Source organism: Dermochelys coriacea, chromosome 2 (genome assembly GCF_009764565.3).
Source record: "Dermochelys coriacea isolate rDerCor1 chromosome 2, rDerCor1.pri.v4, whole genome shotgun sequence".
Lineage (NCBI taxonomy): Eukaryota > Metazoa > Chordata > Testudines > Dermochelyidae > Dermochelys > Dermochelys coriacea.
Genome location: NC_050069.1, coordinates 502,838 through 515,041, shown reverse-complemented (window position 1 = coordinate 515,041; position 12,204 = coordinate 502,838). Strand labels below are relative to the sequence as shown.

Sequence of the window (12,204 nt, the reverse complement as noted above, 5' to 3'; positions counted from 1 at the left end):
GGGTTGGAAGGGACCTCAGGAGGTCATCTAGTCCAACTGCCTTCTCATCCACTGTAACCAGGAGCTGGATATGAGTCAGCAGTGTGTCCTTGTTGCCAAGAAGGCTAACGGCATATTGGGCTGCATTAGTAGGAGCCTTGGCAGCAGATTGAGGGAAGTGATTATTCCCCTCTGTTCGGCACTGGTGAGGCCAGATCTGGAGTATTGGTCTAGTTTTGGGCTCCCCACTACAGAAGGGATGTGGACAAATTGGAGACTCCAGTGGAGGCAACGAAAATGATTAGGGGGCTGGGGCACATGACTTCCAAGGAGAGGCTGAGGGAACTGGGCTTGTTTAGTCCGCAGAAGAGAAGAGTGAGGGGGGATTTGATAGCAGCCTTCAACTACCTGAAGGGGGGTACCAAAGAGGATGGAGCTCGGCTGTTCTCAGTGGTGGCAGATGACAGAACAAAGAGCAATGGTCTCAAGTTGCAGTTGGGGAGGTCTAGGTTGGATATCAGGAAACACTATTTCACTAGGAAGGTGGTGAAGCACTGGAATGGGTTCCCTAGGGAGGTGGTGGAATCTCCATCCTTAGAAGTTTTTAAGGCCCTGCTTGACAAAGCCCTGGCTGGGATAATTTATTTGGGATTGGTCCTGCTTTGAGCAGGGGGTTGGACTAGATGACCTCTGGAGGTCTCTTCCAACCCTAATCTTCTATGATTCTTCCTAGCAATCCTTCTTCTTGAAATAATATCCCATCGTCGAAGAATTCAGAGCCCTCTCTCTGACATCACCTGCATAACCACGCATTTACTTCCACAATTCGATGGTCCCTACCTGGGCCTTTTCCTTCAACAGGGAGGATGGACGAGAACACAACTTGCGCCTCCAACTCCTTTATCCTTCTTCCCAGAGCCGCATAGTCTGCAGTGAGCCGCTCAAGGTCATTCTTGGCAGTATCATTGATGCCCATGTGGAGAAGTAGGAAAGGGTAGCAGTCTGAGGGCTTGATCAGTCTCGGCAGACAGTCCGTCACATCTTGGATTCTAGCTCCCTCCTACCATTCCTTAGAATCATGAACTCTGTCATATTATGATCACTTTCACCCAAACAGCCTTCCATCTTAGAATTCTCAACCAGTTCTTCCCTATGTGCCAGAATCAAATCCAGAACAGCCTCTCCCCTAGTCGCTTTCTCCACCTTCAGTAATAAAAAGTTGTCTCCAGAGCATTACAAGAACTTGGTGGATGATCTGTGCCCTGCTGTTTTATTTTCCCAACAGCTGTCTGTGTAGCTGAAGTCCCCCATCACCACCAAGCCCTGTATTTCAGACGATTTTGTTAATTATTCCTAACTAAGAACTCTCAGTCTGGGGAATCTTCACCAGGGAATGAGTGGGAATCCAATCCTGGGGCATTTAAAACTATGTGGGACAGAGCCCTGATTATAGAGAACATGCAACTACATCCTACAGTGCTAGGGACATTATAGCTAGACCTGTACTGCACTGGTGTTGGAGAAGCAGTAGGCATGACCCAAGAGGGCCTGCACCGAGGTAATGTGATGACAAATCCCTCAGAGGTAGCTGACTCTCTCCTATGGGTGTGACTGTCACTGCACAGTTACTGATTTGTAAGTCCAGTCCAGTGAGGGTGACACCTGCCGCTCTCCCAAACCCTTCTGTCCTTGGCCATGGCAGAAAGGGTCCTAACAGCAAGTGGAAATGAAATGACTTTTCTTTGGCATCCAGTTAATTTGTTTTGGTTTGACTGGAGGGCGGGAATGAGTCTAGGAGACCACAGGGCATAGCTAGCTGTGAGGTTTCAAGGAAAAAAAGTAATGCTTATTCAGGACAAAATTAAAAATTTGAAATTTTTTCATGGGACAGAAATTCAGAAAAATTTCCTTTCAGGAGAACCAAAATGGGATATTTTTTTTCCAGTTTACCAGCTGCTTGCCTGGAAGGGTTTTAGAGAGACAAAGCAGGGGGAGGTAATGTCTTTTATTGGACCAACTTGTGTTGGTAAGAGAAACAATCTTTCAAGCTTACACAGAGCTCTTCTGCAGGTACTCAGAGTGTCACAGCTAGATAGAAGGTGGAACAGATTGTTTAGCATAAGTAGTTATTTCAAGAGACCATTCAAGGTGAAGTGGCCCATTAACACCCCTCCAGTCATAGGGAGGAAAGGAAGAGCGAGGGAAGGTGGTTGTTAGTGCATTATAGATTGTCGTACTAAGCCATAAATCCAGTGTCTCTGTTCACAAAGTGATCACTCTGTATCTGAGAGGCATGCTGCTCTGTGGGAAATACTGTCTGTCTCCTGCTTGATTTCTGTCTGTCTGTCTCTGCTCAGTTCCCCAGGATCAGGATGGGCCAGCAGAGGAAGAGGAGCTGTTAGTAATGCACGACTCCTCAACACCCACTTCATCAGCACTTGAAGAAATGGCTCTGTACAGCAGCAAGCGCAAACTCCGACACAGCCGTCGCAGTCTGGAGGCTGCTGTCCCCACATAGAGGGTCTGATGCACCAGGGCAATAGGACAGCCCAGCACAGGGCTCTACAACTTCCTGCACTCCACAGACAGCACTGGACTGGGTCCCATAGCTGCCTCCTTGACATTGGCTGGGAACTGCGCACCCAGAAGGTGTTGTGGTTAACTAACTTCCTTTAGGCTGTGAACCTCCTTTTTCTCTCACTACCCACAGTGCACTGGGGCATGTGCTGAACAAAACAGGACAGTGCTGGACTCGTAGATGTCTGACAAAGGGGGGGAGGGGCAGGGCAGTGGGCAGCAGCAGTTTGTTAGTCTGTAAATAGTATGTGTGCGCACGCACATGTGTGGGTGTGTGACGCTGCACCTGTTATTCCCTCCATTTGGGTTTTTCAGTGGCTACTACGGGGGCTTTGTTCTGATGTGACTTAGTAGGAAGGGCCAGCCCTTTACTCCCTTTTAAATCCCACTGATTTGTTAAAAGCCAGCTCCCTCCCAAACCATGGAGTGTCATGTCCGTTCAGGGGCAGGAATCTGCGACCTTTCTAGAACGCATTGTCCCCATGCCACTCCACCACCAGGCCAACAATAATCTGGCTTGGTGTGACGCTGTTCCTCCGGCAATAGCACTGCCCCTCAGATGCACATGTAATTCATGTAGCATAGGCTGTGGTCCATTCTAGGCAAACACACTACAGGGGGAGGGGGGGACATGCGGGGAACAGGTGACTGTCCTGTGTGAGAGTAGCATACACGAGATGGATGAACTAGGGCAGATGAGAGTGCAAGGCTATAGCAGTGTCTGCATTGGACAGCAGTAGGGACAGACTAGTTGGGGATTAGAATGTGGTGACTCAGCAGTAGGCGGTACAAATAAAGAGACAGTAGGGGTAAAGTTATAGTATGGGGTGCAGGAAGTAAGGTGGGATGTGGATTGGCTGGGGTCAAGTTAAGGGTACTGGGTGCAGCATGATGATGGTACACAGAGAGTGATGGTGGAGGCAGCAGAAGGTGGTGGCTCTCACTGTGTTGCCCATGACCACTGAAGTAAAATGTGAGTTTTGAGGGGGGTTGGAGCACAGACAAAGTGAGCACCATGCAGGGAGCTCCAGGAGATTACGGATAATGAGATACGCATCCCACTAACTACAAATCCTACGGTCTCTCTCTGACAACTTGGTGGCATCCTGACGCTTTACCTGCAGATTAGGGCAGACAAGAGATTCTTTACACATGCACCAAGGATGTTATTGCTGGCTTCCTGGCTGGAACAAGAGCCTATCAGCCTCAGTACCAAGGCTTTGGCACCAGTGACCAGGCGCCTATATCTACCAGTGAAATTATCATTTGTCTTGTTCTTACTGCCCTCCGCAAGTTAAGCAACCCTTATCCACACATGCCCCAAATCAAAGCATGGCATCTGAACTTGTTCTTGGCAATGGTCTGAGTGATCTTTCCACTCCCTCTAACAAATCGGTGCTCTCTTACTTGCTGATGCCGCCAGCAGTAAGTCCAGAGTTGGCCCTTAATCCTCCCAGTGCCAGGATGTGACTAGGGAGTGGAGGGCACTTCTGCTTGTACATTTACTAAATGACTGGATGCGGTTTCTTTTAGTTGAGAATCTCCTCTCTTCACATCAAATCCACATGGCTCATTTTAACTGAATTGATATGTTTAATTTTACAGGGCTTGGACGGGGAAATCTGATAATCTATCAAACTGCAGCCATGGCTGCTGCCATCATCAGCAATTTGAGCTTTTCCTTTTTAAAACCTCATTTTAGCATTTGCTTTTTAACAAGAACAATTTCTGGACACAATCATGAATTGGTTTTGGTGACTAACTTGTGACTTTCCTTTCCCTTTGTGGTACCTGGGTGCCAGGCTCTGATCTCTCTCCTCTCCTGAGAGATGCGGAGGAAAAATTAGCTCATCAAGACTGTAACTAGTGAAATTTGTACAACCAAAGAAATCTATTTTGTGGTTCAAGGAGAATAAAGTTTACTTTACATTTTAGAGCCCGTGTCTGTCTGTGGATGAAGCTTTTTCCTCCGGCCAGTGGGAAGCACAAGAAGGGCCTCTCTCTATTCACTGCTTCTACTTTCAAATCTAGAGAAAGGCAAGTCTTCCAGCATCTCTGCTTCAATGTCCATTACATCTGCCCTGCTACTGTCTGTCCTATCTTGAGACTTCTTTCATACATTTCAAGGCTAGAAGGAACCACGGTACCCTTTTAGTTTGACCGCCTGTATAACAGGTCAGCGAACGGCCCCAAACTAATTTCCAGAGCATATTTTTTAGAAAAACATCTAGTTTTGATTTAAAAATTGCCCAAGATGGAGTAGTCACCTCAACAACTGAGTAAATTGTTCCAGTGGTTAATTATGCTCGTTGTTAAAAATGTATGCCTTATTTCCAGTCTGAATTTGTCTAGCTTCAACGTCACTGGATCATATTTTACCTTTCTCTGCCAGACTAAAGAGCCCATTTATTGAATACTTGTTCCCCATGTACATATTTGCAGACGAAATCAAATTATCCTTTAACCTGTTCTTAAACTACATAGATTGAGCTCCTTGAGTCTATTATACTCCTTGAACTCCTTTCTATCCCCCCCATCACACATCAAGTTGTGCATGTCACCTGCCAACGTAATCATGTTTCACTGTCTCACAAACATTCTCTAGATCAGGGGCAGGCAAACTTTTTGGCCTGAGGGCCACATCAGGTTTCTGAAATTGTATGGAGGGCCGGTTAGGGGAGGCTGTGCCTCCCCAACCAGCCAGGCATGGCCTGGCCCCCCGCCCTCTATCCAACCCTCCCCTCCCCCCGCTTCTCACCGCCTGACAGCCCCCCTGGGATGCTTGCCCCATTCAACCTCCCCACCGGCTCTCGGTCCCCTGACTGCCCCCGGACCCTGCCACCCCATCCAACCCCCACCTCTCCTTCGTGACTGCCCCCCCCAGACCCCGCCCCATCCACCCCCCCAGCTCCCTGTCCCCTGACTACCCCCCACCACCCCATCCAACCCCCCCATCTTCCTGGCTGCCCCCCTGGGGACCCTCTGCTCCCATTCAATGCCCCCGTTCCCCACCCTCTGACCACCCCAACCCCTATCCACGCCCCTGACCACCACCCCAAACTACCCCACCCTTTATCCAACCCCATCCCTGCCCCCTTTCCGTGCTGCCTGGAGCGCCGGTGGCTGGTGGTGCAGCTGCACCACGAGAGGCAGCCGCGCAGCACAGAGACTGGGTCAGGCCGGGCTCTGCAGCTGCACTGTCTCAGGAGCTCGCTCACCCCACCCTGCCCAGAGGGTTGCACCGGCAGCACAGTGAGCTGAGGCTGCAGGGCAGCAGGGGAGAGTCCAGGGGCAAGCCTCCTGGGCCAGGAGCTCAGGGGCCAGGCAGGACAGTCCTGCGGTCCAGATGTGGCCCATGGGCAGTAGTTTGCCCACCTCTGCTCTAGAGGGCAGGCTCTCATGGATGGGGAACCCTGGCTTTTGTGAAGCAACCTGCACAGCAAGGCATCTAGGGACTACCACAAAAGACTCCTAGCAATGGTAGGGACCAGATGGCTCATAACTCAGCCCTTCCCTACCCTGGGGTGATACAGTGTAAGAACAAGCCCACCAGCTGCCCTCTCAGTAAGCATCTTCACATTTGCTTCAGGAGGATACCCGTCATCTTGAGCTCAGCATGGCCATTTTTCAGCAGGCTATAGGGGACATGCTGCCACCATAGCCACTTCAGGACAGTTGCCTGCTGGGTGCTAGAAGAATTAGGTTCAAGGAAGACAACTTGGACAAACAGCGATGACTACCGCATGTATGAAAAAAAAACAACCCCACCATTTCAATGATTAGTCTTCAACTACCCCTGCCATGGTGCCACAAATCCACCCGGACGCTCGCCACTTGACCTATGGGCATTTGGACTGCATCACATTGGATGGCTGCATCCCTCCTTGAAACACCCTGCACCCATGCTCAGACAAGGCTCTAAAACTAAGGTGCTTTTTATAGCAATAATAGAATTTGGTGCAGTCACCTCTATTTTGGGTCTGTAAAACTCCAGTCAGTACCAGATCTGTGCCAGGTTGGCTGCTGGTTCGGCTCAGCTGGGCTTAAACTCATATCCCACTTCCTGCATTCAGGGAGCAAAGCCATGCTTCCACAAATGGGAGATGACTGCAGGGGTCAGGCAGATGCACTTTTCCTTCATACTTCCTGCCTGCTGCTGAGGTATCAGCGCAAAGGGCAGGGACTGTGAGAAAAGGCCTATCTGAAAGAAAATAAACATATCTCACTGGAGGTGATTCACTGTCTAGGGGAGACTAGCTGAGCCTGCAAAGGTGGGGAAGGGGGCCTTGAGTCATAAGTTTATGGCCTTGCCCGTAGTGCTGCTGAACATAGTTGCATCTTGCATTCTTAGCTGTTGGAAGGGTGAGTTCAGCTCAGCTGTTTGGCATCTCCCCCTCTGCCCTATTATGAGCCCTGCAGTTTGTGGCATTCCCTTCAGAAACGCAGAAAGCCGACCCCCAGCGCAGCCCATGATTGGTTACAAAACACAAGCCTTGTAATACAATTTCACTTTAATGAGACACCAGCTGCCACACCACTTGCTGCCTGTTGCTCACACCTACTGGCTGCACTTGGCCAGAATGACCAAATTGGAAGGAGAATTTGGAGCAATTCCTCAGGGGGCTGGTGACGTTTGATGACAACAAATAATTTAAAGTTTCCAATCCTGGTTGCTTGAAATTTCAGTCTGTGAATACTTTGGTCCATCTGTTGCCCTAAGGACAGGTACCTGTAAGAGGAAGGAGACAGGCAGTTGAACAGCATGGTTTATAGGCGTGCTGAGTTATTGCGCTCACCTGGCCACACTGACTTCTGCTTCTAAAAAGCCAGAGGTAATGTTGCATAGCCACTGGCTCAAGTAAACACAATTCCCCTGGTTAGGGCTAGCAACCTCAGAATACTCAAACAAAGGTACCAAGCTTGCATCTGTGCAAAATGAACATATCTGCCTTGATGATTGACTCTAACAATGGCGGAAGGAGAGGGCCATGAGATGGCAGCTGAAGCCATGAAGCGCGATGAGTTACATAGGGGTGAAGTGTAGAAGGTGCTGTAAAGACATCTGAAAGACCTCAATGGTGTGCAAAAGGGGATGGCCTGAGGGAATACTAAGCACGGTACTCAGAGTAGCAGCCGTGTTAGTCTGTATTCGCAAAAAGAAAAGGAGTACTTGTGGCACCTTAGAGACTAACAAATTTATTAGAGCATAAGCTTTCGTGAGCTACAGCTCAGTGAGCTGTAGCTCACGAAAGCTTATGCTCTAATAAATTTGTTAGTCTCTAAGGTGCCACAAGTACTCCTTTTCTTTAAGCACGGTACTGTATCGGAAAAGGCGTTGGTGCCTAAATACTTCTGGGGATCTGGTTTTCACTCCTTTCCTGCACCTTGCTGGGCTTTTGTGCATCTTTCCTTTCCTCACAGCATTACTCCCAGCACTATCTCAGAGACCATCATGGTTGCTCTGATGCCCTTCAGGCTTTTCTGTGGCCCTGCCCTGCATAACCTTATTGCCTTTCATGGTTTCAGGTACCATCTCAACCCTCCCTCTCCTTGGTCCCAGACTTAGACCCTGCTCTACCTCAGGCAGCACTGAACTGCAAACCTGGGTCTCCCACATCCCAGCTAATCACTTAGCTATTGGTTATAAACATGCTCGCCCACTCACTCTTCCCCTCCCCTAGCTGGCTTTTGTCGGGGAATTAGGTATGCTCTGAGTGGCCTGACAGCTCAGGGTCCTTAGCCACGGTAAGGCCGAGGCTGTAGAGTTTGAGAATGCTGCCAGGCTTAGGTGTGACCTCACGGGCTGAGCATCTTTGTGGTGTCAGGACTTCGGTAGTTAGGGGACTTTACTGGCAGAACCTTCGGTGTCTGCAGGGTTATGTGTCAACTGAGCTGTGGTTCTGTGACAGCAGTGGCACCGACATTCTGGATTAAAGACGCAGTTAGCTGCCAAAGTCCTTTTATAAATCTAGCCCTTTGGGACTGCACTTCACTCCAGCACATATAAGAAATTGTTCTAATGTGTTCACAGGGCTTGGCCACACCTCCTTCTAGCTACAGGTCCCATTTGCTGCCTTCAGCAATGCAGAAAACGTGAAAGTGCTGCAGTCACACCTTTGCCACTGTAACCCCAGCTTTTATCATAGCGGCAGCAGCAACAAACGTCATTGCCCCTGCTCCGTCACCCGTCAGTGCACTGAGATTTCTAGGCCCAGTCAAAGAACGCTTTACTCTATTTGTTCCTGCTCCCTCTCATGGAGGTGTAACCGAAATGGAGCAAAACAAAGGCCAAGAGATGCTAGATCTACAAGGCCTCTTCGGACAATTCTGGTAGGGCCCAGCGCTGCTTTGTAAGAAAGAGAGAGATTTGTTACAGAGGGAGGTCTCTGCACACCCCAGCTTTGCTCCAAAGCCATTCAACAGATCAGGAGCACAAGTGGATGCAAGCAACAAGCCATGTTCAAGAATGCATGGAACAAACAGAGAAGCAAAAGAGAGACACGCAAAGGACTCAAGGGTGCAGACCAAGTAACCACCAGGGAAGCAGGTTTTCTCTCTCCTCATCCATCATAGAATCACAGAATATCAGGGTTGGAAGGGACCTCAGGAGGTATCTAGTCCAACCCCCTGCTCAAAGCAGGACCAATCCCCAACTAAATCATCCCAGCCAGGGCTTTGTCAAGCCTGACCTTAAAAACTTCAAAGGAAGGAGATTCCACCACCTCCCTAGGTAACACATTCCAGTGCTCCACCACCCTCCCCCCCTCAGGTAATCCCACTGAAGAGCACCTGAGCCTCGATTTCCTTAAGCATTTTCCCCAGCCTGGCATAGTCTCCCTTGATACGTTCCAGCGAGAATCTAGCCGTATCATTTGTTCCCACATGAAGGACAATCAGTGGATTCTTTCCCGCTCCCGTTAGGATCCTCTTCTGTTCTCTGGATCAGCTCTTGTTACAGTCCTGTCTATTCTTCTCAGTAAGGAGCCCCAATCACATAGACCTGCCTCTTCCTGGTGATAGTGCGATTCTCCAGCCTATCCCGTTCCTTCTGGCTGCAAGTCCTCTCGATTCCTAATGTCCCTTGCAATCCTCTGCAACCCATCCCGTATCCTCCTGGAGCTCATATTTGGTGTTGTTATCTCCACTGACTCTTTCCCTCTTCCTATGGGACTAGCTGCTCTTCTCTTCTTCCTTACCCTCTTACCTTCAGTGACCACCTGCTGCACCCCTTCTTCATTTTCCAACTCCGCAAACCTGTTCCTGAGCTCTGTTTCTCCTTCACTAGCCCGTCTTTTCCTCTGCCTGGTTCTCTTAGTCACATGCTTCCACTGTCCACTTTCCTCACCCAGCAAATCAAGGTTCTCTGGTAACCATCCCCAATCAGCTGGATAAGGCTTCAAGGAGGGGGCATACCACATAAAGGTAGATAAAAAGCAAGAATTTTTTTCAAAAATCAATTTTAAAATAAAATAAAAAATAAGTTATTGTAAGTGCTTTTAAAAACTAAACCTCTTAAAATTTAAATGTGACACTACCTGTGTTAATGCCTGAACTTGTTATACCCATTACATAAATAAAAATAAATATACTGAAACAACAAACTTTTTCCACAGACAGCTTCAGGGAAGACGAACTTTCTGCATATTGCCAGGATAGATTCAAGAACCCTGCAGTGTGCATCCTTAAAATGATCTGGCACGCACTCACACCTCTCTGCCTCTCCTCCCATCCTGGAGAGTTCCAGAGGCATAAAAGCCAGCATAGTCCAAATCAGTGGTTCTCAACCAGGGGTTCGCAGCCTCCTGGGGGCCACAGGGCCCCACAGCTCAAGCCTGGTACCCTAAGCCCCGGCACTTCTAAGGGGCAGAAACCAGGAGTAGAGCCGTGGGGAGGCCCAAGCCTTAGCACTCCCCCTGCCCGGGCTAAAACCCCTAGCCTTGGTGCCCCTCCACAAGGCTGGAGCCTAACGCCCCGAGCCACAGCGCTCCCCACGGGGCTGAAGCTGGCAGTGGCGTCTCCATGCACCTAAAGACTGGAGCCCCAGTGCCCTTGTGGGGCTGAAGCCCCAAGCTCCATCCTGCCCAGACCCCCAGAACCCCATGTGGCTGAAGCCCTGAGCCCCCCATACACCCAACACCCTGGAGGACAGAAAGTCTGAGCCGAGCTCTGCCCATGCCCAGAGCTCCCAGCTGAAGCCCTGACCCTGTCCCTGCTTGGTGGCTGAAGTCCAGAACCCTGCTGCAGTTGAAGCCTCAAGCTCTGCAGAGCTAAAGCCCCAGAGCACCCTGCCACCATACATCTGGTGGCTGAAGCCAGGAGCCCAAAGCCCCCACAGGCCCATACCATTTTATAGTATGTTGTGATGGGGAGTCTCAGAAAGAGAAGGGTTGAGAAGTCTTGGTTCAAACCACTCTTCAGTTCCTTTGAGCCACTGAAGTTGAGTGAGCTCTGAGCACACTCACTGTTTTCCATGCTTCTCATCTCGTTTTCATCGTCTGCCCTTTGGGAGCAAATTTTGTTTAGAGACTGTTGGGGTTCTCTAAGGAACGTAAGAGGAGAGCTTTGGCTGGACCTGAGCAGCACGAGGGATACCTCGCATAGTCCTACTGACAAGGGCGGCTCTTCTGTCCAGTTGACTAAGGTTAGCACCATAGGTAACACGTGGGGGGCATGCCAAGTCAAGTGACCCCCTCCAGATTTCTGCTTGGCCTGCTGGCACTGGGGAGAGGGGTTCTGGCCTTCCCCCTGCTGCACCTGCCCTCAGGCACACTTGGCCCTGTCCCTGGCAGCCAGGCCTGGGTGGGGACTGGAGGGGGTGGGACCAGCCACTTGTGCTGGCCGCTGTGGATCGCTGCTCTGTGCAGTGCAGCAGCTCCTTGAGAGAGTCCATTTAGGGAGGTGGCAGTAATGACGGGTCGCTCCCCGCCCAGGCTAGTTGCCAGTACAGGGACGAGGGAGACGGAAGCCATTCCCCACCCCCACCCCACCGCAGCATGTGTCCGACTCGCTCAGCCCGTCTCCGGCAGCCAGACCTAGTGGCGGGGTGACCCGACACCACCCCAATTGGGCTCTCTGAGGCAGCCGCCACACTGCACAGAGCAGTGACCTGGAGTGGCAAACTTCAGCCAGCATGAGAAGTGGCTCCCTCCCGCTCCCCACCTGCCAGAGACAGGGGCTGAACGTGCCGGCGGGGAGGCGCAGCGGGAGGACAACCACCCCCGCCCAGGTAACTCTGGTAGGTGGGAAGAGCATGGCAGCCCCAGACTGGGCACAAGGCAGGGAGTTGCTGGGGACACAGGTGTGGCAGTCACGTGTTCTCCTCTTTAGATTGTGCCCCCCACAATGTCGGGAGGCACAATTTGTCAATGGTTGGCACTGGGCAAGCTCAGCATCAACTGAAAGGATTGTCCTGATACTGGAGGGCCGACTCAGTGCCCACGCAATGGGAGAGGCTCTTCAGCCCTAGTTGATTAAGTCTGGCCATCTGTAAATCCAGCATTGATTTAAGCATCCACTCACCAACAAGATCCCTCCATCTGTCAAGAGGCTTGGGTCTGTCTAGGTTGATCTAAAAAGTCTGGCTGTGTGCCCAGACTGGCTCTCTGGCCTCTGGTTCCACTTCTGAAAAACTGGATCTGTAAAGCCAAG

At 50.5% G+C, this 12,204-nt stretch overlaps 2 protein-coding genes across 33 annotated transcripts in view; one reads left to right on the top strand and one right to left on the bottom strand.

Moving 5' to 3' along the window:
- SCRIB (scribble planar cell polarity protein) overlaps positions 1–4,490 on the top strand; it is a 247,753-nt gene extending 243,263 nt beyond the window's left edge. For 30 of the 32 annotated variants that reach the window (XM_043507163.1, XM_043507170.1, XM_043507166.1 and 27 more), the window contains one exon: positions 2,337–4,490. In XM_043507163.1, the coding sequence (XP_043363098.1) occupies positions 2,337–2,497 (161 nt within the window). In that variant the 3' untranslated portion in view covers positions 2,498–4,490. The remainder of the gene's footprint in view (positions 1–2,336) is intronic. The other 2 variants (XM_043507167.1, XM_043507168.1) reach the window with 2 other exon arrangements.
- Positions 4,491–7,114: 2,624 nt separating this feature from the next.
- Positions 7,115–12,204, bottom strand: part of IQANK1 (IQ motif and ankyrin repeat containing 1) — a 108,113-nt gene continuing 103,023 nt past the window's right edge. Inside the window, 3 exon segments of the mRNA XM_043509848.1 lie at positions 7,115–7,143; positions 7,146–7,236; positions 7,238–7,334. Coding sequence (XP_043365783.1) covers positions 7,115–7,143; positions 7,146–7,236; positions 7,238–7,334 — 217 coding nt within the window.